Source organism: Microcebus murinus, chromosome 16 (assembly GCF_040939455.1).
Source record: "Microcebus murinus isolate Inina chromosome 16, M.murinus_Inina_mat1.0, whole genome shotgun sequence".
Classification (NCBI taxonomy): Eukaryota; Metazoa; Chordata; class Mammalia; order Primates; family Cheirogaleidae; genus Microcebus; species Microcebus murinus.
In genome coordinates, this window is record NC_134119.1 from 51,735,624 (window position 1) to 51,761,186 (window position 25,563).

The following is a 25,563-nucleotide window of genomic DNA, read 5'->3' on the forward strand; positions in this document are numbered from 1 at the left end:
TTCAGGACCCCCCTATTCCAAATCTGACTCTCTCGCAGGACATGGAAAGAATGGCTTGGACCACCGGGTAGGTACTCACCCCCTCCCGGTGAACTAACGATTGCTGTGAGTCTGAGCACGCTCCCCACAGCTTCCTGACCACACAGGGGGAGGAGAGGCCCGGGGACTCCCTGCTGGCCTCCGCCTGACACTCCGCCAGGGCTGCTGCTGCCACCGCCGCTTTTTCCATACTAGGACTGAACCAGACCTGGCACCACCCTTCCTCCCCCTCTGCCCCTGCCCCAGGCCCAGGGACCTCAGTGTGCAGTCAAGGGAGATGAGGACCACCCAGAGTGACCAGTCCTAGCTCTAGGAAGCCCCTCCTGACCCCTCTCCTGTGCTGCAGAGCCTCCCAAGAGCCTTCAGGGCTGGTCACATGTCACTGGCCAGGGTGAGCCAAGTGCCCACTTCCTTGCTGGAATGCCACAGGCCCACCAACACTGCTGCTGGGACCGCACCAGTACCATTAGCACCTACAACGATCGTCCAAGACTGAGCCAACTCGTCGTTGGGCTTTCTTTGGCCACTCCCAGCTGAAGTCTGGTCTGGTCCCCTGTCCTCAGTCCTCTGAAATGGGACATCTGAATGTGAGCCCAGATCGTTTGGTGCCTGGCCATCCTGGCAGGGTGGCTGGTGGCATTCTAGGCCAGGAAGCAGGCACTTGGCTCACTTTGGCTCATGAAATGCCCTGGGACAGTTAGTCCCTGTGTTTCATCCTCTTTCCACAGCGTCACCAGGTCCCCAGGAAGGATCCCTGGGGAGGGAAATGCCTGATGGCACCAGAGCCCCTGACACACACACACACCCACACGTGCACACTCACACACCCACCCACACGTGCACACACACGCACACACGCACACATGCACGTGTAGCCTAGGAGACCTTCCACTGCCTCCGGAAGCCTCTTCCCAGTCTGAGAACGTTTTTCCACAGACAAAGGTGATTCACTTCTCCAAAGAGGCGCATAAGAAACTGAGCCCCCATTCCCTGCACTGGAGCAGTCCTGGCAATAAGTGTGTGACCCAGGGTGGCCTCCCCTGGATGTATCCTGTTCCCAGGGTCAAGGCCACAGGCTGCCATCTCCAGGAGCTGCAGGGCATCCTCTTGGGCCAGCGTTTGTTCTCCGTCATCTTTGGGCTCTGTCCGACCCACTGTTGTACTTTTGTCCAAGGCCCAGCCACCTCTGCATGGTTTGATTCTAGTGAACCCCAACCCCCACCCCACTAACCACTCTTCCTGATCTGGAATGGGCCACGTCGGGGACACGCATGTGGCATGCTTCTTTCAATTTTCTTCAAAGAATTTTTCCACCCTTCATCTTCCACACAGAGAGCAGGGGGCTTAAGAAAGCTGGACCGATGTCCACAGGACCCCTTCGACACCAGGACATGTAATCCCGGCTTCAGCTCAGTGTTAGGGGTCCTGAGGGCAGTGGGAAAGCTGTCTCGAATGTTCTCTTCTCACCTGGAGCAGCTGTTCTCTAACCCTGGGCAGGTGAACACAGTGTTCGTGGTCTGGACCAAGCCAAGGTGCTCCCCCAGCCCAGGCAAGTCCTGAGTACGCAGAAGAGTAAGAGAAAAACTTTCTCTTCCTTTCTTCCTGTGTCGTTGATGCCCAGACTGCGCATGCTCCAGGCACTTCTCTCTGTCCGCTTGCTAAAACGACACCGATTGCGGCCTCTGCCATCTGCCGAGAGCTCAGGGTCCCCACACGCTCCCCTGCCCAGGAGAGTTTGAGAGCAGCTGGCCCAGACAGTCCGGCTGGGACAGTTTTCATTTTCTCTCCCAGAACTATCAGGAGCAGAATCTTAAGCTTGGTGGAATTCAGACCTAAGTCCTCTGCGAATGTGTTTCTCCTGCAGCTACGGGTGGGAAGGAGAGGGTTAGAGGCCGGCGTGCGCTCTGTGTGCGCTCTGCGTGCGCTCTGGGTGCCCTCTGCGTGCCCTCTGCGTGCGCTCTGGGTGCCCTCTGCGTGCCCTCTGCGTGCGCTCTGCGTGCGCTCTGGGTGCCCTCTGCGTGCGCTCTGCGTGCGCTCTGCGTGCGCTCTGGGTGCCCTCTGCGTGCCCTCTGCGTGCGCTCTGGGTGCCCTCTGCGTGCCCTCTGCGTGCGCTCTGCGTGCCCTCTGCGTGCGCTCTGCGTGCGCTCTGCGTGCGCGTGGAGAGCGGCGAGGCAGAAGGCACCCCGCGGAGGCTCTCAGCTTTCACACGGCTTACGTGGGAGATCGGTGACTGCGGTGGATGACTCTGCTTTGGGATTCTTTTTCCCTGCTGACGTTCTTTCCTATTTCCGTCACTCTTTAAAGAGTTCTGTGTACTGTTACGCCTCAGCAGGAAGGTGAGATGCTTGATCTTTCAAGCGTCCAGCCTTGTCGGGGGCAGCACACCCAGCACCTGCGCCCTCGCCCCGGGCCTGGAGCTCTCCAGCGAGGCCCGTCCGTGCCCCGTGGTGCTGGCCCGCAGGGCTCCAGAGTCCTTTGTCAGGTTGTTTCTTTCTTAGTTTTACTTCCAGAAAGGATTCTGGGCAGCTTAAAGTAAGAGGACAGATGTAGTGAGACCAAAATGCCATTACCATGGAATCACAAAGGAGGAAACTGTGAGAGAAAATTATATCAAAACAAACAAAGGAATATTATATGAGAAAAGCTATCAAAGCCTAGCTCCGAGCGTCCTGATAGCCAAGGCACAGAGGCAGCCATGACCAGCTATGCAGCTCCCACTGTCTGGTGGGAGGAGGGAAATTAGTTTATCAGGGGAGGCAAAGATGTTCCTGGGTCTTACTCCAAGAGGAATTCGTTACGAGGGTCCGGTGGCCCTGCACCATGTGCCCCACAGGCCACTAGACTGTCCTGACAACCAGGCCTGCCGCAGCGCCCGACATTTGTCAGGTGCTCACAGCCTGTCCAGGAAGTGCACGAGGGAGCGGCCGCTGCTGCGGGTTTCCCCAGACGAGCAGTGAGGGTCTGACATCACCACCTGTTTGCTGCTGAGGGCCTGGCACTTGCTGGCAGCAGGTCCCCGTGGCAGCAACCTGAAGAAGTCCCATTTTGAAAACACCTGATGCTAAATGTGAAGAGACTGATTGGATTGTCTTTTTTAAAAAAAATAGCATGTATTATTACAAGATTCACACTCAAAAACTTATTTGTAAAGGATTAGAAGTAAAAGAATGAGCCAGGCGCAGTGGCACACACCTGTAGTCCCAGCTACTTGGGAGGCTGAGGCAGGGAGATTACTTGAGCTTCGGAGTTCAAGACCAGCCTGGGCAACATAGCAAGACCCTGTCTCTTAAAAAAAAGAGGGATACTAAAATCACAAATATACGGAAAGCAGGAGTGGCAATACTAATATCAGATAAGGTGGAAGTTATGGTTCAAAGAAATGAATAGAATTAATAGTATAAAAAAGGGACACTAATTCATGAGGAAGGCATAAATTTAATTAAGCAGTTTTAGCATTCAAAAACTGAAGTGCATTGAGCAACATGGCAATGCCAGACACCTTGATGAAATACAGGTATGGTAGGTGATTTGAATATGACTCTTGAATAAGACATATGGATCCAAAAATAACCAAAAAGTACATAAAGTAATTGAATAGTACAAGCAGCAAACTTTAATAGCTATATGAAAAAAATTGTGTCTTTTGAATCAGTTTTTCACATGTTCATAAAATGTTTATGAAAGTATTTATATGTCTACAGAGAACTGTAACAAATCAAAGAAGTCTGATATTTCCAAACGGCAGTGCTGGGAAGGACACACGTGTTAGCATCAGACAGCTCTGAGTTCAAATCCCAGCTCTGTCTTTGGGCAAATTAGTTAAATTTTCTGAGTCTCTATTTTCTAGTCTTTAAAAGAAAAGATTTGTACCTCCTGAGGTTACTTTGAGGAAAAATAGCATTATGATTGTGAAATCTTTTTAGAGGCTCCGTAGCATGGTTCCCACATGAGTAATTATTTAGAAATCAAGTCCCCACCGCCTCTCACTTTCATAGACCTGGCCGCTGAATGAGATGGCACATTCCAGTGTGTGCTTTTGCAAGAAAAGACTGGTGGCTGCCACAATCTCAGTTCCTGTTAGCAGTCCCAGTATAATTTTTGGAAACTAAAATACATAGGTTCAAATCTTTACAGCCCCATGTATTTGTTGTGTGATTTTGGGCAAGTTGCTTGACTTCTCTGAGCCTCATCTGTAAAGTGGTGACAATGCCGCCCACCTCCCAGAGTTGCCTGGAAGATGGGAGAATGTCTGCAGAGCAGCCGGCACGCGGAGTGCGTGCAGATGGAGCGGCGAAGGGTTTGTTGCTGTGAAAATCTCCAGTGCCTCCATCAGAGCTCCAGGGGGGGCAGCAGGAAGAGCTCAGTGGTGCTGCCTTGTGGCGTCCCCTGCATTCTTGGCTGTCCTGCCAGCCCACACACCAAGGCAGTAACACGAGAGCCCTGCACCTGAGAGGTTCTGTGCAGCCCATCCCCACTTTGCACTTGGAAGATGGGGGTGGACTCCACTTCCCCTGCTCTGGACCTATCTGATGTGCCCCGCCTTCACCTGGAAGATGGCTCATCTGCCTCCTGGAGTCTCTGTCCTGTCTCAGAGCCTGGACATCAGAGGAAGCTGATTTGGCTGCTAGGAAGTGAGTTTCCAGTGGTCCAAGGGGAAGGAGGTGGCCTGGGAGTTTTGGCGGCCTGTGATGCAGGCCCATGGCACTAGGGGGCAGCATTTCTCTTCCCATCAGATGGGCGGGCGGCAGGACCTCCGCACACAAGGGGGTTCCTTGGCCAGGACAGGTGCACCTGAGGAAGCCAGTCTGAGACTGAGAAAATGTCTCAAAAATTATTCTTGGAAACTCCTAAGAGTTCTTCCGTGAAGCAGCAGAGGCAAGAGGCCATGGAGAGGACCCGGCTCAGGGTCCAGGGCCAGGATCGGTGTGAGGCAAGTGAGGCGCTAACCAAAAGACACAGTCATCAAGACATTTTAATGCAGTATTGTTAGAAATCCAAAGTCATGCAAGAGATTCCATCATGAGCAAAATATGAACAATTTAAAGACCAGTTCCGACGCCTGGCCTTCGCGCTTACCCCACTCGTGAGCCTGGGCCCAGCCTGGTGAGCCTGGCTCTGGGACAGCGGGAAGGTCTGGCTTCACTCCGAGCCGCAGTTTTCCTGTGAAGACGAAGGGCTTTGGACTCAGAGCTCTCTGAGGTCTCTTTCTGCTCCTGAGCTCTTTGGACTGTCACGGGCGCCTCACCGACTACTACCGTGCTGTGCTGAGACTGTCCCACTGGGACAGACCACGGGTTAAGTGTACGACCTCCCCTGCAGCTGTAGAACTCTCTGTGGAACTTTGACCCCTGTACCCAATTCCAGAAGCACTGGCCAGGAACCCTGACCCCATTTCAGACCCTGTACCAGGTGCTGGGGATCCCAGTCCTGGGCATGAACGAGACATTTTCTTCAAGGGGCTCCGTCCACTGTGGGCAGCTGCTGCAGCACCGCAACAGTGTGGCTCATGGTGCAGATACCAGGTGCCGGAAAGGGGCAGGGGCTGAGCAAGAGAGGGACTGATTGACTGCTGCAGCAGCTCGATGCTTTACAGCGTGGGACCTGCACAGAAGTGTGCAGGGTGTGTGGAAGATGTTTTCAGGTGGGCAGAAGGAAAAGAGAACTCCAGGTGTTAAGGGTCGCAATGCACTGAAGTGGCTGGTGAATGCCGTGGGCATCTGAGACAGGTGGCAGGGCCCTCAGCTTCACAGCCCATGAGTGTCACCCTGTGAGTGTCACTGTCAGAGGACGGCTACTCTGTAGGGTGAGCTTACAACACACACGGCTTTGTGCCACAGGCTGCCTTAATTCTCAAAACAGCCACACACAGAGCTGCTGTTAGTGCCATGGCTTGGGGGGAGGTGGGACGCCCCCACCCCTTGTCATGGAGTGGATGGACTTTGACTCGCACACACAGCTGTGTGCACCAGTGCAGCTCTGGGAATAGAGGAGAAGTTCCACGAGACAGTGCCTAGCCCAGGAAACCGTGGCCCATGCTTTCTCCCTGGGCATCTTGCAGGGGACAGAGGGCCCAGGGGACTCCTTGAGCGCTGGGGACAGCGGGTTCTAGGAGCTGCACTAGGAACCCACTGGTCGAGGGGCAGAAGCCCCACAGATCAGCCACCCGGTTCCACAGAGCGCAGCATGAGCAAAGGGAAGGGTGCTGAGCAGCGCCGCGGTCCACGTCAGCTGCAGAGCGGGCACCTGGGAGCGGCTGTCAGAGGGGGTCAGAGTTGACCAGACAGGCCGGGTCAGCAGAGGCCTCCCCGCGGCAGGTGTCCGATGAGCAAACCCACCGAGCATGACAGCCACGGTCCCACAGGTGCAGCATCCTGATGTCCCCTTCCAGAGCCACCGCCGTCCCTCTGTCGCCTATGCCCCACCTCTGTGCTGCAGCTGACATGCTCCTCCCAGGCTGTGCGAAGACCGAGGCCACGAGGAGGGGTCGTGTCCTGGCCCCTGCCCACCCACCCTCTTGCCACCTGCCTCTTGCTGCCCACTGTCTCTTTCTCTTCCAGAATGCCAGCCTAGCCCCGTGTGGAGCAGACCCGGATGCCAGCTGGGGCATGCGAGGTACACGGCCCTGGGACCTGTGGGTCTCTGGCGGGGGCAGGGGTTGCTAGCAAATTTCCACAAGTCTCATTCTGAACCGCACCGGTGGGGCCTGCTGGTGAAAGGCGCCAGGTGCGGTGGGCAGGGGCACTGCCAGGGGAGGGCGTGCTCATTTCCCGCCTCTGCCAGGCAACAACCCGTTTCCTCCCACTCCAGCACTCCAGGGTGCTCTCCCTCCTGGCTGGTGTGGCACTCTGTGTCACTTGGGGAAACCAAGTCACAGGCAAAAGGCTTCCAGTCTGAGTGGAAGGGGAGCCGGGTCAGACCTTGCCTGCACCCTTGCTGGTTGTGCAGCTTCAAACTGGGAGGGCTGCTGGGAGGTTGGTGTTACTAGAGTGGCCACCTGGTCTCGTGCCAGTGCCTGGCCGGAGGCAGGGCTCACTCCCTGGTCACTCCCGAGAGTGACGGGAGCTTGGCTCTCGTGGACTGTTCGCACATGGGTGACAGAGCATTCAGGCTCTGTGGCTGTCTCCTTCTAAGTGGCCTTCCAAGTCCCTGGGCCTCAGAATCGGCACATCTGGGACCGCATGTGGGGAAACTCAGGGACTGACCCCCACTCGGGGTCTCCCTCCTGAGGTGGCTGGAGGCCCAGGTCGTGGAGACCCTGCTTCCCATGGGTTCTGTGCACATGGAGGCCCTCCTGTCCATACTATTTTATTTTTTCAATAAGATGCATTTAGTCTGGAAGTAGAACATTTTAAAAGCAAGCGTGCAAAGCTCAGTAGTTTAAAAAGGAGGAAGGAGAGTTAAAAGGGTAAGACAGTGAGAGACAGAGTGTCAGACCACAGAGGGAGGTCAGTCTCCACAACACCCCACAGGTTTCCCAAGAACGCCCACTCACAGGCGGGAAACTGAGGCTGAGGAGCACAGGGCGCCATCAGCTTCCAGTCTGGCCTCCAGCCCGCCACGCCCTGCTCTGGGTTTCCTGCTGGGCCCCCGGTGCCCACCTCCTGCAGCCAAGATTAGAGCCCGGTGCAGGCTGCTCAGGGCTGGGCCTGGCCAGCGACTGCAGGGTGGGGACACAGGGCACCCAGGGTGGGACTGCGCCCACCTAGAGAAGAGTTCTTGCACTTTCTAAACGGCCGTGGTCTCGCTCTCTCTCTTACAGAATACAAGGTAAGAGGGGCCGCGCTCTCACACTGACCTGTCCGTGCCGCGCCGCGCCTGCCCAGGTTAAAGTTCCTTTCTGTTGTGCTTTCCCTGTGAAATGTGTGTGTCAGATGGAACGCAAGTATGTATTCCCAGGTGGCCTCTGCTCAGCTCTTGGGCGCCAGCGCACACTCGCTTCTCGGGATAACTGTGGTTTCCTCCCCGACAGATCTACCCTTACGACTCCCTCATCGTAACAAACCGAATCCGTGTGAAACTGCCCAAAGATGTGGACCGGACGAGACTGGAGGTAGGAACTGGGCCCTGGGGGTCTCTGCAGATGCCTTCTCCACACTGTGAGAGGCACCGCCCGAGGGCCCCGTGGGGACCGAGTTAAAGACCGCGTTGCTTCAAGGGCCACAGCAGTGATGGCTTGGCAAGGGGCACACCGGCTCTGGCCGGGCCGGGAGGCCTTTGTAACAATGACACGCTCCACGGAGTCGGCTCCTCTGAGCACTGGCGCGGAGGAACCTGCTCCGGCTCCCGGACGGCCACAGCCGCCTGGCTTCCTCCCACGTGGCCACGTTTTCGCCTGTGTAGAATGATCTGAGGATCCGTGGATAGCAAGTGTGTGTTTAAAAGTCCAAACACGGCCGGGCGCGGTGGCTCACGCCTGTAATCCTAGCTCTTGGGAGGCCGAGGCGGGCGGATTGCTCAAGGTCAGGAGTTCAAAACCAGCCTGAGCAAGAGCGAGACCCCGTCTCTACTATAAATAGAAAGAAATTAATTGGCCAACTGATATATATATAAAAAACTAGCCGGGCATGGTGGCGCATGCCTGTAGTCCCAGCTACTCGGGAGGCTGAGGCAGAAGGATCGCTCGAGCCCAGGAGTTTGAGGTTGCTGTGAGCTAGGCTGACGCCACGGCACTCACTCTAGCCTGGGCAACAAAGCGAGACTCTGTCTCAAAAAAAAAAAAAATAAAAAAAAAAAAATAAATAAAAGTCCAAACACGTGGTCAGCACAGAGTAGGTGTTTGAATAACATTTGCTGACTTAAATGACTAGCTCTGTTCAGTACCTACTGTGTGCCCAAAGTGCCACGTGTGCCACTCTTTTTAATGGTTCAATGTCCAGCCTGTGGGATCTCCTCTCCTGAGCCCTTTCATGGTGTGTCCCTGCCTTTTAATGACTCTTTTGCTGAGGGTAAGAGGTCTCAAGGCTCCTGGAGGGCAGGGCCATCCGGCCCCATCTGGGCCTCAGGGCTGGGGCGTGTGTGAGGCCCCTGCATGCACAGGGCCAGCTGCCAAACCTGCCTGACCTGCCCCTCAGCCTGCTGCCAGGAGAGGAAGCAGAGGCCAGACTCAGCAGGGCCCCAGGGCTCAGGGGTCTCTAGGAGGAGTCTGGGGAGGCATTCCAGGCCAAGGGAAGCCCTGTTAAATGCTTGGGGGTGCTGGGCAGAAAGGCACCCCAATGGCATTGAGCAGGCACCAACTTTCCTGCACTAGCTGGCTATCTACTCTCATGCCTCGATCTCTACACCTTTGAGATTAGGATTTGGGTATTTATTCGAGCAGGTCGCTGTTCAGGGAGAGGTCAAGAGGTTTTGGTTGTTTTGTTTTGTTTTGTTTTTATTTCGGCATATTATGGGGGTACAAATTTTAAGGTTTCAATAAATGCCCTTTCCCCCCTCCCCCCACAAGTCTGAGTTTCCAGCATGACCGTCCCCCAGATGGTGCACATCTCACTCATTATGTATGTATATACCCGCCCCCCTCCCCTCCCCCCTGCCCAATACCCTATTACTGTAGTACCTATGTGTCCACTTAGGTGCTGCTCAGTTAATACCAATTTGCTGGTGAGTATATGTGGTGCTTGTTTTTCCATTCTTGGGACACTTCACTTATAGAATGGGCTCCAGCTCCAGCCAGGAAAATATAAGATGTGCTATATCACCATTGTTTCTTAGAGGTCAAGAGGTTTTGTGAAGCCCTTTACCCAGGGCCTGGAAAATAGCACTCTCAGTACAGGGTAGTGGCAAGGAGGAAGGGGACCAGGATGCTGGTGTGGCTGCAGCACTGGGAAGAGGTGTATCCACTTTGACCCTCTTTGTTGTGAATGACAGGAACCTGGTCCAAAGTGACTTGCTGGCTCTCATGACTGAAGGTCCCCTTTAGGTGTGGCTTGATCAAGGGCTAAATGATGTGTCCAGCACAGTTTCTTTCCTTCCTTCTCTTCACTGTTCCTTCTTGGTGCTGCTCCATCGATAGCTAGACTTTTGCCTTACCTCTCTCAGGCTCTAGGTCTGTAGGGCAGAGTCCCGTCTCTCTCTCTCTCTCTCTCTCTCTCTCTCTCTCTCTCTCTCTCTCTCTCTCTCTCCTCTCTCTCTCGGCCTCTGGGTGGGTCATATGACTACCCCTGGAACCCCTGGTCTGACCCAGGGGATGTCGTGCCCCAGCTAGCCAGCGTCAGCCCCACGCCCATGCCGGGAGCTACCTGAGCTGGGTGTTGGCTACTAGAGGAAGCTAGTAGCCAACTAGAGGAGACCTGGCACCTGAAGATGGGGAAGAGGATGCTGGGCAACAGGCAGGCAGCAAGTGAACGCCTGCAGGGAGGGGCAGGTGAGACCCAGGGGGAGGGGCGACAGCACAGCAAGCTCTGGACTGCCGTGGCCGGTCAGTGCCGTGGAACCATGGGCATGTGCTGAGCGCGCCACATGTGGGCCATTTGCTAGTGCATCATTTGTTTGGATTTTACCCTACAGAAGAGGAAAGTTCTAATGTGTTGGGATGTGTGTGGCCATCCATGGGAGGGGCAGCAGGGTCAGGCTGGGAAGCTGGTATGTGCATGGGGGAGGGGTGGAGGGAGCCCCCGGGCCAGGAGTGCAGATCAGTCTGGAATGTGTGCTGAGTGAGGGCACAGAGGAGGCCCCGAATCCAGCAGGACCTCTGTCTCCTCCTGAAGCCTGGGTCCTGGACTGCCCTGCCAGGGGTCACATCTGCCTGGCCCTGGCAGCCAGGGAAGGCACCCACACTGGCTTTTTCTGCATGTAACTCCCGCACCCTAACTGCCTGCCGGGGAAGTGTTCTTCAGCGCCTGCCGCTGGGGAAGTTGGGTCCTTGTTAATTGCGCGTTCAATCCAGTGTAAACACCTCTGTAGTAAAATGGGTGCTTCTGGGTCAGAGCTGCCTGGAGGTATTTGCTGTGTTTGCCCTGTGCCTTTGTTCCTTGAAGGGTGTGTCCCCTGCGGATGCTGGAGTTAATTGCTCTCACCAAGAGGGGTGAGCTCAGACAAGGTGCCCCGCAGGTCCTGGCACAGCAGTGGCCTTGGGGCCAGGAGCCTGTTGGGACTCAGCGGCAGCCCTCTCGGGACTGCGGTGTGCTTTAAATCTGAGGTGCCCAACCCCAGCCTCCACCGTGCGCCACTACCTGAACTCTACACCCCCACACCCCTCACCCACACCCCACCCCTGGGCTGTAGAAAAATTGTCTTCCATGAAACCAGTCCCTGGTGCCAAAAAGTTAGGGACTTTAAATGACTTCTTTTTTACTTTTATTTTATTTTATTTATTTTTTGCTACAATACAGAATGAAAGTTGTAAAATACTAAGGGGTTAACATATGTAAATGTGTCCTTTTAAAAATCCTCTGACACCTGGGTAATGGGTTTAATCATTCAAATCTTCAAGAACACACCCAAGGGTGGGACACTAGTTCCTCCTCAAGCTGAGCCAAGCAGAGGGACTGGAAATGTTAGCACAGTGGGCCACATCCCCCAGCTTGGCCCCACCTGGGGCTGGGAGCTGGGACACCAGCCAGAGGGCTCAGGCCGCCTCCCAGCAGCAGAGGAAGGGACCCCTGATGCTTTTATTTCAGGGGAAAGAGCTTTATTTTTAATATAAAAACAATCCATAGCCATTGTAAAAGTCCAGTAAAATACAAAGAAGAACATAAGAATCTTGTGGAATCCCCCGACCCACTCCTAACTGCTAACTGTGGGGGACATGCTTCCAGAACTCTCTTTTTCACATGCACTTGATGATAGCAAATCCTATTTTAGATGAATAGGCTCACACTGTAGATACAGTTTGACATCCTGCTTTTTGCCTGCAAATTTGACATGGACATTTTCCACGCTGTTAGTGTGGATCTGCCCCACCTTTTGAATGGCCACGTGGTGGCCACTGGGAATGCATGGGAAGGTCCCAAGGGCTGGACTGTGGAATGACAGGCCGCACTTCAAGTCACAGCCATTGGGAGCCCAGTCTCACAGTCCCCGTGGAGGCAGGCTGGAGAGCGCGCCCAGGACGAGGAGCAGAGGGTGGCGGTGGACCTCGGTGGAGTCCATACCTCTGCTGGGCCGGCCCTGGAAGGAGTTGTGTGGCCAGTGGTCAGTGTGTGGCAGCGGTCCTTACCCCCAGGTGCTCAGCCGAGTCGCCATTCACCCAGTGACCATGCGCCAGCGCCTGGAGGTGTCTGGTGAGCAAGAAAGGCCTGAGCTCTGCCTTTGGATGCTCAGCGTGACACGGGAGATAGACGCTATCCGCTCATAGCACAAATGAGTACACGTAATGTGCGCCAACACCAGGGCTCTCAGGGAGAAGAATATGAGCCTGTGAGCATTTAAAATGTGTAAACATTAATTGGGTGAAGTAAGCATGTGCACATGTGTGTGCATGTGTGTGTTTTGTGAGTGAGGTGAGGGATGGCAGGTAGGAAGAGAACTCTAGGAAGAACAAACTGCATGTGCAAATGCCCTGGGGCAGGAGGGATCCTTGGTTGTCAGAGGAAATGTAGGATGGCTGAGGCGTCTAGACCTGAGCAGGAGAAGGTGAGGACTGGCCAGGCCCAGTAGGGCCCTGGGCCATGTGACGCACTTTGGTTTTTAGCCTAAGAGCAATGGCATTACATTTAGGGACTATGTTATCAAGTATGTGATTTAAAACAACCCCTGTGGCTACACTGTGAAGCTCAGATTGGCTGTGTATATAGGGAGACCGTTTAGGGGCAATTTAGGTGGTAGGGGTAAGAAGTGATGGCATCCTGGACGTGGGTGGTGGCATTACTGAGGGTGAGACTTCTTTGGGAAGTCAAGGGGCGTGACTCGGTGATGGCCGTGCCTGGCAGTGAGGGGCGGAGCCTTCCAGCTGCGACTGCAGGCTGCCCGGGCGGGGTGGATGGAGTGGCATTCCCTCCACAGAGCAGGATGTGCCCGGACACCACTGACACTCTGGCCTGTGAGGCATGGCCGAGGGGACTCGGGGTGCTCAGCCTGGCAGCAGTGGGAGGTGCCATGGAGGTGCCTGGTCGCACGTAGTAGGACTCAGTCAATGTGGGTGACTTATGGAGGAGTATGGGGGAGCCCTGACCGTCCTCTCTGGTTCTGGAGGGGCTGTCACGTGGAGGGGCAGAAGGGCTGTGAGACGCCAGGGGGCACGGCAGGGGCTGCGGACACAACTCACGAGAGGCAGAGCTGAGATTCAAGGCGTCACCGGGAGCCACTGCGCTGTGCTGTCTGCTGCCCAGTTGCAGCATTGCAAAGACTTTCTGACGCTCGGGCCCGCGTCCGGCGTGCACACAGGCATTTGGCTCCCTAGGTCAGAAAGCGTGTCGGCATTGTTCTCCAGAGAAGCAGAACGGTCAGAGACAGACACACACACGCACAGATACACGTGAAGAAATGTATTGCATGAACGTGGCCCGTGCAAGAGTGTGGCTGCAATTCTGACAGCCGTAGCATCGGCCAGCAAGCGGGAGACTCAGCGGGAGCTGCCACGTTGCGGCAGTTTCTTCTCGGGAAACCTAAGTTTTACCTCATGGCCTTCAGCGGATTGGATGAGACCCACGCACGTTATCGAGGGTGATCTTTACTTAAAGTCAACTGCCTGTCCACAGCGCCCACATCTCCAAAATGCCTTGGCGGCAATTCCTAGACTACATCCAACCAGACAACTGGGCCCACGCAAGTTGACACTCAAAACGCAGCCGTCACAGGCAGCAAGGTGAGGGGCGGGAAACGGGCCTCTTGTCCAGCCCCCGTGTCCAGGCGAGCCCCTCGAGGTTGGCTGCCCCCGGGTTACACTCTGAGACCTTCCTGCGTGCTCAGGCCGCCCCTCCACTCCCGGGCTGAGCACGCACCCAAGTGTGCTCCAGCAGGCAGAGCCGGTGCTGGGACGCACCCGAAAAGTCAGGCCTGCAGCTAAAGAATGCCTCCTTTGTTTAAACCCGCCAGACAGGTCTGAGGAGAGCGCCACCCTGACAGACTGCTGGTTTAGGAGCCAGGTGGGTGTGCCTGCGGGGTGGGCTTGCGCCGGAATCCGGGACTCCGTGGCCTCCCTGGCTGGGACGCTGTGGAGAAACTCAAGCAGACCTGCGGCTGAAAGGAAGCACTGGGGTCCGGGGCAGCGGACAGTGCGGGCCAGAGGCCAGCTGGGCAGCCTCACAGGCCAGGCCAGTGGCAGGGAGGGCACGGGCAGTGCAGGAGGGGTCCTGGGGGCAGATGCAGATTCGCAGACACAAACAGACGAGGTGGACTGTCCTTCCCCTCAGTAAGGGTGGGAGGGTGTGGCCAGCAGACTGAACTGTGCCCACCCCACTTGTAGCTGAGAGCCAGAGGAGGGGTGGCCAGGTCACAGTGCCCTTCTCCTGGAGGGTGCCTGTCACCATTCACAGCAGCTTCAGAAGCCACCAGGAGCTCCTGCCCACACAGCCCATGGCACCGCCGGCAGCGCCAGGGCCTCCAACACCCACACCCTCACCCTGCTGTCCTTCCCTGCCCTCTGTCCTCTCCGTTCAGCCACCAGCTCCAAGCCATCCCTCGGGAGGCTCCCGTGGTGTGGCACAGGCAAGGCTGCGTCCTCTCCCCTGCAGCACGCAGTGCGCGGCTGTCTGCCGTCCGCTCCTTGTCCTCCTCCTCCATTGCGGTGACCAGCAAAGACTCAACCCTGGTGAGACCCAGCAGACCACTGGCTTGCCCCTCTTCCTCCCTTTAGACACACGGTCACAGGTAGCAAGTGCACTGGGCACTGCTGGGATCCTGCTGTGCCACCTCACTAGGACCTTCCTGTCACCCCCGTCTGCCACCTCTGTGCCCGTTCCCTGGCCTCAGACCCCACCGTGGGGAGGAAGGGGCCTACATGGCAGAAGGCAGGGCCAATGTGGCATGGGCCCCGCTCGTACTGGCGCTGGGTCTGGATTCTCCCCACGCGTCAGCCCTGTCCTTTCTCTTGTTCACTCCATGCCTGCTAAGCGCCCCCAGCCCACCCCAGCCAGAGGCAGTGTTGGAGCAAGGTCTGGCCTGCCACAGGCCCTCAGTCAGCATTCGCTGGGTAGCGGTAGGAAGGATCTCCTCACATGGCTCCTTTGATCTCACTGTCTTGACTGTGATGCAGAAGGTGGCGATTGGTACCACAGGTGCAGGGCTGCAGACTTGCACGACACACCTAGTGTCTTAAATGTATGGAGAGACACAGTCTGGAGTGGTGACTCTAAGTCTCTGTGGACTGGGTTGTGGATTTCTCAGCACACCAAGAACCCCCAATCTCAACACCATGCAAATGGTTAATTTCTGGCAAGCACCAGGGTTCTTTTCCTGTTTTCAAACTTGAGATAGCAGCAGGCAGCTGAGGGCCTCTTCCTGGCAGAGACTTGCTGGATGCGCTGTGTGTGACTGTGAGTGTGTGTGTGAGAGTATGCGTGTGAGAGTGTGGGTGTGTGTGAGAGTGTGTGCATGTGTGTATGTGTGTGTGATGCATGTGGGTGAGTGTGAGAGTGTGTGAGTACATGTGTGAGTGTGGGTATATGTGTGTAAATACATGTGTATGTGTGTCAGTGTGATTATACGTCTGTGTGTGAGTATATGTGTATGTGTCAGTGTGAGTGTATATGTGTCAGTGTATGTGTGAGTACATATCAGTGTATGTGTATGTATGTATGTGTGAGTGTGAGTATATGTGTATGTGTCAGTGTGTGTGTGCTTGAGTGTATTTGTGTCAGTGAGTGTGGGTATATGTGTCAATGAATGTGCATGTGAGTGTGAATATGTGTGGGTGTGTGTGAGTACGAGTGTATGTGTCACTGTGTGTGTATGTGTCAGCAAGTGTGTATGAGTATATGTGTCAGTGTGTGTGAGTGTGAGTATATGTGTCAGCGAGTGTATGTGTGAGTATATGTGTCATTGTGACTATATGTCAGTGTGTGTGTGAGTATATGTGTCCTTGTGTGTGTCTGTGTATCTGTGTCAGTGAGTGTGAGTATATGTGTCAATGTGTGTGTCAGTGTGTGTGAGTACATGTGTCAGTGAGTGTGTGTATGTGTCAGTGTGTGTGAGCATGAGTATATGTGTCAGTGAGTGTGAGCGTGAGTATGTGTCAGTGAGTGTGTGTATGTGTCAGTGAGTGTATGTGAGCATGAGCATATGTGTCAGTGTGTGTGATTGTGAGTGCATGTGTCAGTGTGTGTGATCGTGAGTGTGTCAGTGTGTGTGATTGTGAGTGTATGTGTCAGTGTGTGTGGTTGTGAGTGTATGTGTCAGTGTGTGTGGTTGTGAGTGTATGTGTCAGTGTGTGTGGTTGTGAGTGTATGTGTCAGTGTGTGTGGTTGTGAGTGTATGTGTGTGTGATTGTGAGTGTATGTGTCAGTGTGTGTGGTTGTGAGTGTATGTGTCAGTGTGTGTGGTTGTGAGTGTATGTGTGTGTGATTGTGAGTGTATGTGTCAGTGTGTGTGGTTGTGAGTGTATGTGTCAGTGTGTGTGGTTGTGAGTGTATGTGTCAGTGTGTGTGGTTGTGAGTGTATGTGTGTGTGATTGTGAGTGTATGTGTCAGTGTGTGTGGTTGTGAGTGTATGTGTCAGTGTGTGTGGTTGTGAGTGTATGTGTCAGTGTGTGTGGTTGTGAGTGTATGTGTGTGTGATTGTGAGTGTATGTGTCAGTGTGTGTGGTTGTGAGTGTATGTGTCAGTGTGTGTGGTTGTGAGTGTATGTGTCAGTGTGTGTGGTTGTGAGTGTATGTGTGTGTGGTTGTGAGTGTATGTGTCAGCGTGTGATCATGAATGTATGTGTCAGTGTGTGAGCATGAGCATATGTGTCAGTGTGTGTGATTGTGAGTGTATATGTCAGTGTGTGATCGTGAATGTATGTGTCAGTATGTGAGCATGAGTATATGTGTCAGTGTGTGAGCATGAGTATTTGTGTCAGTGAGTATGTGAGAGTGAGTATATGTGTCAGTGAGTGTGTGAGAGTATGTGTCAATGTGTGTGAGCATGAGTATTTGTGTCAGTGTGTATGTGTCAGTGTGTGTGAGCGTGAGTATTTGTGTCAGTGTGTGTGAGTGTATATGTCAGTGTGTGAGCATGAGTATATGTGTCAGTGTGTATGAGCGTATTTGTGCCAGTGAGTGTGTGAGAGTGAGTATTTGTGCCAGTGAGTGTGTGAGAGTATGTGTCAGTGAGTGTGTGTGAGCGTGAGTCTATGTGTCAGTGTGTGTGTGAGCGTGAGTATTTGTGTCAGTGTGTGTGAGCGTATTTGTGCCAGTGTGTGTGTGAGTATATGTGTCAGTGAGTGTGTGTATTTGTCAGTGAGTGTGTGTGAGCATGAGTGTGTGTCAGTGTGTGTGAGTGTATATGTCAGTGTGTGAGCATGAGTATATGTGTCAGTGTGTATGAGCGTATTTGTGCCAGTGAGTGTGTGAGAGTGAGTATTTGTGCCAGTGAGTGTGTGAGAGTATGTGTCAGTGAGTGTGTGTGAGCGTGAGTCTATGTGTCAGTGTGTGTGTGAGCGTGAGTATTTGTGTCAGTGTGTGTGAGCGTATTTGTGCCAGTGTGTGTGTGAGTATATGTGTCAGTGAGTGTGTGTATTTGTCAGTGAGTGTGTGTGAACATGAGTGTGTGCCAGTGTGTATGAGTATTTGTGTCAGTGAGTGTGTGTATTTGTCAGGGAGTGTGTGTGAGCATGAGTGTGTGTCAGTGAGTGTGAGTGTGTCAATGTGTGTGTATGTCAGTGCGTGTGTGTGAGTATGTGTGTCAGTGAGTGTGCGTGGGTGTGTGTGTGACTGCGTGCCCAGATGCAATTAGGACGTGGCCTTGTGCGGGTTCCTGAGTGTCCTCCAGATCACGCCAACAGCGGACCCCAGAGCCCAGCGTGTGCCGCACAGACTCGGTGACGTCTGCGAAACGCATGCGCAGCAATGGCCGACGTGTGTAGGAGTCGGCGTTGCAGGTCCGGCCAGCTCTGCCCCTGGCCACTGTGTGTCCCTAGTGGGGCCGCTTTCCTCTGAGTGCGGTTCCTTTCCTGCAAAGGTGTCGAGGACCACGGCGGCCCAGGCCCCGGAGGGACCGCCCCGTCCTCCCCCCGGTCCTCCCGGCCGCGGAGGACTGGCCCAGCAGGGCGCCTTGCAGGGGCGCTAACCACCCCCTCTGTCTATCCTTTTGTTTGAAGAGGCACCTGTCACCGGAGGAATTCCAGGAAGTGTTCGGGATGAGCGTGGAAGAGTTCGACCGCCTGGCGCTCTGGAAGAGGAACGACCTCAAGAAGAAAGCCCTGCTGTTCTGACAGTCGCCAGCCTGCTTCGCTGCGCGCACAGTGGAGACAGGGACCCCGGGCCAGAGCCGCGCAGACGCCCCCACTGCGCTTGCTCAGGCCTGTCCGTGTCCACGGGGCGGGCAGTGGGCGCCTGAGGGGGCTGGGCCGGGGTCTCGGGGTGGGAGGGGCCCCTGGCAGGTGCAGCCCCTGTTCCTGCCAGTGACCCTCCTGCCCGTAGTCTAGGGCCGAGACGGCTAGCGTCACACCACCCTCCCCGCTGTGGCCTGGCGTCAGGGCATGCTGCCGAGTCGCTGTCATGGGGCCAGATGGAACATGCCAACAGCCTTGCTCCCCAGCGTCCTCGAGGTGCCCGGGCCCCCTGCATAGGCATGTGGGGTACGGAGGTGGCCGGGACGTGAGCTGTGATGACGGGCACTGGCACCACCTTGGGGGCACAGGCTCCTCAGGGCGGCGGGCTGGCCTCGCAGGCACACTCACAGGCCAGCGCGGGGAGAGGGCCGCCGGCGTCCCGGGCAGTGCCACGCCTCTGTGACGGGTCTCTTTTTAGGGACACACATCAACCTGACCAGGCACCTCCTGCCAGCACCACCTCCATGCACTGCGTTCTTCCAAACCATCCCCTAGATGCCTACATGATAACTTTAACACAGAAGTTTTTATTTTATTAAAAAGTATAGCCTACCTAAACATAAGACGACATATATAAAGAGTTTAATTTCACGGTCCCCGAACGGGGAGCGCCTCCAGCCTTACTCACTACCGCTCAGATCTGTGTGGTTTCCGTCACTTCTCAGTGTGTTCCTCATAGACAGGACTCCTTGTCTGTTTTCTTTTTGTCTTTTTTCTTTTTCATGTGTCACATAGGTGTGACCTTAAAGACAGACCCTCTCCACACTGCTGCTTGTAAATACGTGTGAAGTATGGCTGCCTCTGTTTTCCTTGCTATTATTTTTCCAAGTCTTGGAGAGAAAACATCCTCCTCCGATGGCCAAAGCCCTGGAATAAAGGACTTCACGAACCCAGCGTAGTGCCCGATGTAGCTGTGGTGTAGCGTCTTTGTGCTGTAGCCAGTGGTGTCTCACCTTGCCCACCTGAAACACAACCCGCACACGTCCCAGGAGCGGCTGGGACATCCCCGGAGCACTTGTGCACGTCCCTAGACAGGCACCCACACGCTCTTGGGGACAGAGAGGAGGAGATTTGCTCTCCTAATCTTTGAAGCCAGCAGAGCATCCTGCAGCAGAAGGCAGGCGGCGCCAGGGGAAACCTCGCGTGTCTGTAGCCAGGCCGGGGTAGGTCTGGTGCCTGCGGTCGCCCTTGCTGATGTCACTCACTGAGAGGCGGGAGACACTGAAGCCTGCCCCCCCCCCCCGTCCGCAGTGGGTGTTGCCTCTGTGTGTCCTGGCTGTCCCCACCGCGGGTGTGAGTCGGACTTACTCAGCTTCCTCAGAGCCCGGAACATGCCAAGTCCCATTTTGCACTCTGCTCGGCTTGTCACCCTGCTGGCTTGGCCACGAGGGGGAATTTTTAGCACCTGATATGCTTCCTGTCATTTAGCAACCTGAGCCTGAGCAACTGGAAACCCCCGTTTTCTCATTAGTGCGATGTCATGTCTGATGTCAGGAAGCCTGGAAAAATAAAAGGCGATGTGTCATAACCTGCCAGAGTACAGAGCCGCTTGTCATGAATGCATGTGATCTCTGCAGGCCTGGGGTGCTGCGGACAGTGCTTGGGGACAGCCCCTGCGCTCAGGGTGGGCGAGGCCACGGGGGACCCTCGGGATGGCCCCTGCAGGCAGCAAGAAAGGACCCAAGCCTCCATGTGCCCCAGAGCCCTGGCCCAGGGCGGCACTGGGCACTGACAGCAGAGATGCGTGGGACCGACACCTGCCTGCCCCCACGGCTGGGGAGACACGGATCAGACTGATGGCCACTCTGTGGGGCAGGCCCCAGGGGCCCCCAGTGCACCCCCAGGTCAGAACAGGCTTTCTAGAGACAGCGCTGCCCAAACTGAGCCTTAGCAAATGGCAGGTATTCTGCGAAGACGATAAGGGACAGGCATTCCGGGCACATGGAACAGCAAGAGCGAGGCACTGAGGCTGGAACCAGCCTCGCAGGTTCTTTGGTCGTTGGTTACATCTGAGCACAGGGCTGAGGGAAGGACCAGAAGGAAAGAGAATCTGGGCAGGGCTCCCATAGGAGTGAGAGGGAGCTGGTCCCATCCTGGGATTAAATGTTTCATTATGTCTAATCTTATTCCAATGACATTAATGATTCTTATGAACTTTGGGTTTCCCCCCCAAAACACTCGTCCACACACACGCAACCTGCCACCGCCATCTGTGCAGCTATGAGCCAGAGATCGGCATTCTCCGAGTGCCCCCAGCCCCACGGACGACCATCAGCGATTCCTAGCAGCTCTTAAGCATCAGCCTGCGTCTCTGCAGCCGCACAGGTGCCGGCATGCGGTTGTGTGGGCTGGGACATTCTGAGAGCAGAAGGTGGCACGTGACCAGTGACCCTGGGGCACAGGTATGAGTCTGGCCACCACCCTCCAGGCCCCTGCTCTCTCACGGCACAGGCCTCCCCTCAGCCCCGCCACTGTCTCCGGTGGGCAAGTCGTGTCTACCCAACAGCCAGGGGCCAGAGTGATGCCGTGAGAACATCGCCTGGAGCCCACCGCGCTCCCAGCGGCCTCCTTCCGTGGCCTTGGAGCCAGGCCTTACGCAGCCCCCGTCCCCTCGGCCATAGCCACTGAGGGCGAGGCGACTTCCTCTGGGAGCCTGAGGCAGCAAGCCTTCCAGCTTGCACACGGGGCCTGCCCCCCCAGGGGCTCCCCCTCGGACAGGCTCCTCTGTGACACAAACCCCCACCCCTGGCCTGCCAGCGTGTCAGCACATTCCTTCTTCCGTGGTTTGTTGACGGCTCCCTCCATCAAGGCTTAGCCCCGAGGGCCGACAATTCCATGGCAGTGCCGGCGGGCAGGGAGCGGCCCGGCAGTGCTCTGCAAGGAGACTGGAGCCCACCTGGACTCCACGCTCGGCCAGGGGCTCTCGGGCATTAGCACACTTCTAGGACAGTGCTGTGCAGTCACACGTCTGTGATGACGGCGTTCTCCATCCACGACACCCGGCGTGGCAGCCACTCGCGCTTGCAGTGCGGCTGTGTGAGTGGGGAACTGAGTTTTAGATTTAAATCATTTAAAGTTAAATAGTCACATGTGACTAGTGGCTGCATGTTAGTGCAGGGCTGGAGGATTAGAGACGTCTACTGCCCTAACCTGGGACAGGGACTTCCACAGGAGAAATTGTCACTCCTGGCTAGCAATGTTCATCGGTACCCAGACTGTAGGATGTAGAGCCCACGTGCTGCTGTCCATTGGTGCCTGGCACTGCCCCAGGCGTGGGGTTTCAAGCACAGCCCCTCCCTCCAAGCTTCGGCTCCAAGGACCTGCGAGTTTGGCTCCATTTCCTCCAGTCTTAGTCTCTTGCCAAAGGCACCAGTTTTCCCAAATCAGCACCAGCCTGGACCTGTGTCAGGAACCCCCGGGGCGGTGGGGGAGGGAGACATCAGGGCTGCAGGGCCCTTCTTCCCAGGCAGCTGCCTGTTGCGTGCTACTCACCCAGCGTAAAGCTCCAAACCCACTGCAGCCGGGCAAGGGCAGGGAAAATCCCACACCAGGTCTCAGTGTCTGGCTCAGAAGTGACACATGTCACCCCTAGTCATGGCCCATTGTCCAGAGCTAGTCACATGATTCCACTCACGTGCAAAAGTGTCTGAGAAAGGAGAGGGCCAGAGCTGGGTGAGCATCACTAATTCTACAGCTGAGGCCACGCACACACATGTCTCTTCTGCCCCAGCCCCAGCCCGTACTTCCTGTGGCTCTCCGTGTGACTCCGTGTGGAGTCCTCAGCTGCCACTGTGCTCTGCAGGTGAGCCCCCCACTCATTCACCCGTGTAGGTGGCCCCTGAGCCATCTGCACAGTGGATCCTGGTGGCCCAGAGTCGTGGCTCAGCCCCACAGAGAGACTTTGCTCTGCTGAGGGAGCCGGCCAGTGCGGAGCTCTCTCAGGGAGGTCCATGGTGAGACACCCAGGAGCTGGGGGAGGCGGGCAGGGTGGGGGCGTGGCCGAGAGAAGGGGCAGCGAGAGAAGCTGGTCAGGAGAGGAGGAGGAAGGGGCAGTGGGGAGGTAGATGGATCTTGTGGAGCAGAGTCACAGCAAGGTAGCCGTCCAGGGGGGATGGGCCCTGCTGACCGCTCGGGCTGTACTTAAGCCCACCCCTCCTGCCCTCTGGACTCTGAGCCAGTTGAGAACAGACATGAAGAGAAGGATGATGACCTGGGCACAGGAGTCGTTGCCCTGACGCACCAGTCCCCAAACCCCTAAATGCAGAATTTCTGGAATAACTGAGTTGGAAGATCAAAAAAATCTTCAAGGGTGGTCTACCCCTATCCTCACCCCAGAGCGGGCCCAGGTCCCTCCAGGGCCAAGCTGGTGGTGCGGGTGAGGCAGAAGCACTGCCACCCAGCCAGCTGCAATGGGTGAAGCCTGCCTGCGAGCCCGCCCTGGGGACGGCCTCCAGAACCGCAGAGCCCAGCCCACCCGGGGCCTGCCCAAGCTCGGCCACCGTGGGAGGCAGAGAAGAGAATTGTCACAGCAGTCATTTGTCATCTCTTCCTCTCCAGCACTTGGGTCCTCAGATGATCAGGAGGCAGATCCTTCCTGAATCCCCACTTTACAGATGAGGAAACTAAGGCACAGACAGAGGCGATGTAACATGCGTGAATGGGCAGAAGATCCATTTATCCTGATCCACACCCACCCTCTGGACTGTGATAAGATGTGCGTCATCTTGCCTGGTGTTTGTCTGCCCAAGGCCCGGAGCAGACCTTGACAAGCAGGTCACCCTTAGAACAGGACAGTGGTGGCTTGGCCTCCCTGTCCCACAGATCAGAGGAGCCCCTTGTGTGCCCAAGGAGGAGCAGGTGGAAGTGGTCCTGCAAGGCTGCCTCCTCCCAGACACACGATGAGGGCCCCCCCACCAGTAGGTCACCAGGGCTGAGGCTGGACTCCTGGGCTCCAGCTGTGTCGACAGGGGACACTCACCACTGTGCCCGTGAGGCTGGAAGGTGGAGAACTGTGTTCTGTATCTGGGGCACTGCTTCCTGGCACCCTGCATAGTGTTCCGGGATTCTGTAGTCTCTGTGCCCTGCCTGGGAGGAGGGGCATGTCCCCTCACATAGAAGCACTTCTGAGAAACTAAACGGGAAAGGAGCTTGATGCTTCCCAAGGGACCAGCAGAGGCTGCCCGGCCTATGACTGCACTAGGTTTCATGAAGAATAACAGAGGCTTCCTCTTCTCATGTCTGAGTTGTGAGGCCCCGTGAACATGCCCCCATCGGCTGCACATAGTATCTGACAGCCCGTTCGCCAGCCTGCTCTCAGCTCTCCCTGGATGTGTCTCTAGTATAACATTCACACCCTGTGCCCTTCCCTTGTTGGGGCCAAGGGCAACTTCCCCTTCGCCCTCTGAAGGTTTGCAGAAATAACTGACAAAAGGCAGATCAGTAGGAAAAACTGCATACGAATGTGTTAACACGCAGGGGAGAAGCAGAGTGATTACCCCCTTCCCCACGGGGAGGTGAAAGAGGAGAATGTGGAGGATGCTTTCAAGGGGCAGTGAGCGATCATGAGGGAGAATGAGTGGATGGGGACACAGAAACATTTGATTCTCTTTGGTATTTGAATGAGCCCGAGAGGCAGGCATTATCTTGCAGAACAAAATACGATATCTCAAAGAAAGGGAAGGTGCTTGCTGCTTTCATACCACCTTGAGGGTGCAGAAGCACTGGGGCCTGGATCCTGGCAGAACAGGTTATGGGGGAGACGGAAGAGAGGCCTGGCTGGCAAAGGTGGGTTCGCTGTGCAGCGAGACCTCACACAGAGCAGCCCCGCAGATAGCAGATGGGGAACGTTTCTTTCAAGCCTTCAAAGGCATCAGACTCCCAGCTGATCTTCCTAGGCCCGGGCATGGCGGCCTTGGAGAAAGCAGAGCTGCACCAGTGTCGATTCTCTCTGCCGCTGCAGACCTGCCTACGGAAGATGTTTCTCAGCTAGTCTTGCATTTGCACAGCCGTCTTGACACATGTCAAACTTTATCTGGTGTGAGACTGGTTCCTTCACTGCCAGCTCATCCTCCGCCCAGAAGCCCGGGGCAATCTGTAGCACAGACTTGACCAGGCCATTGTGGGACCTCCATGGACCTCCATTATTTTCCCTGATGAAAAATAATATTTTAGGCCACCCAACCAACTGAACGGACCCCCTCTTGGCCAAATTTTTAAGAAACCTTAAAAACTGAGTTCTTGCCATGATGGAATGCGAGGCCAGGCACACCTTGCTACGCACCCCCTCCGTCACTGGCTGCCGTGAGGCTTTCTTCCTGGAGGCCGGAACGGAACCATCCTTTGGGAAGACGTGGGCCACTGCTGACTGCAACCAAGCTCACCGCCGCCCCTTCCCTGTCATGGTCTCTGCACAGCTGACCAGCGTTCCTTCGATGGGAGGCCGCCGGCCATGGAGGGTCCTGGCCAGTCTGCACCAGATGCACAGTGAGGGTTTCATGTCCTCTGCCTTGCCTTTTGATGCCCCCAGACCTTGCTAATGGTGTATTTTTTGAATATGGGTTCCATGAAGGGGCATGAAGCTCAACTGCACATGTGCATGTTTCTCCTCTCATAAATATTCATGACTCCTCCTATAGCTTCTCTGATATATTTACTTGGTCACCCCACTCAGCATAAATTCCTGTTCCCTTTACCATTGCCTGGAAGTGCCTGTTTCTGGCTTCTGGCAGGAGGCTGTTTCCAGCCCGTCTGCATGGCCACCTGCAGGCCGCAACCCTTTATGAGAAATGAAGTTCTCTTTCCAGATGTGTGAACCTCATCATTGTCCAGCCGACACTGCTAAAGTCCAGGCTCCTTCATAGACCATCATCTGGCCACTATTCCTCCATCCTCGTTTTACCCATTCCCTCTCACACTCTTTCTTCTTGAGCAGCACCTTCTCACCTCCCTCCCCAACACTGTGTCCTTTGCAAAGGCTCTTCTCTCTGCCTGGAATGCCCCACCTGGCCAACTCCTATTCATCCCTCAATGCCCAGCTGAGATTCCCATGATACAATGCCCCTTCCCCCAACTGCTATGCCAAAATAACTTCATTGGGAAATTAAATAATTTGAAATTACA

At 55.5% G+C, this 25,563-nt stretch overlaps 1 protein-coding gene across 11 annotated transcripts in view; it reads left to right on the forward strand.

Annotated features, from left to right (window-relative positions):
• The window catches only part of ABLIM2 (actin binding LIM protein family member 2), a 147,245-nt gene extending 127,264 nt beyond the window's left edge, over positions 1 to 19,981 (forward strand). For 9 of the 11 annotated variants that reach the window (XR_012912438.1, XR_012912436.1, XR_012912432.1 and 6 more), the window contains 3 exons: positions 6,597 to 6,651; positions 7,799 to 8,089; positions 18,211 to 18,300. Coding sequence is in view for 2 of the 11 variants with exons in the window: in XM_012783451.3 (XP_012638905.2) it covers positions 6 to 67; positions 6,597 to 6,651; positions 7,799 to 7,806; positions 8,009 to 8,089; positions 18,211 to 18,324 (320 nt within the window). In the remaining 9 variants the exon portion in view is untranslated. Of the gene's footprint in view, positions 1 to 5; positions 68 to 6,596; positions 6,652 to 7,798; positions 8,090 to 18,210 lie in introns of those variants that run through there. The other 2 variants (XM_012783451.3, XM_075992932.1) reach the window with 2 other exon arrangements.
• Positions 19,982 to 25,563: the final 5,582 nt, after the last annotated feature.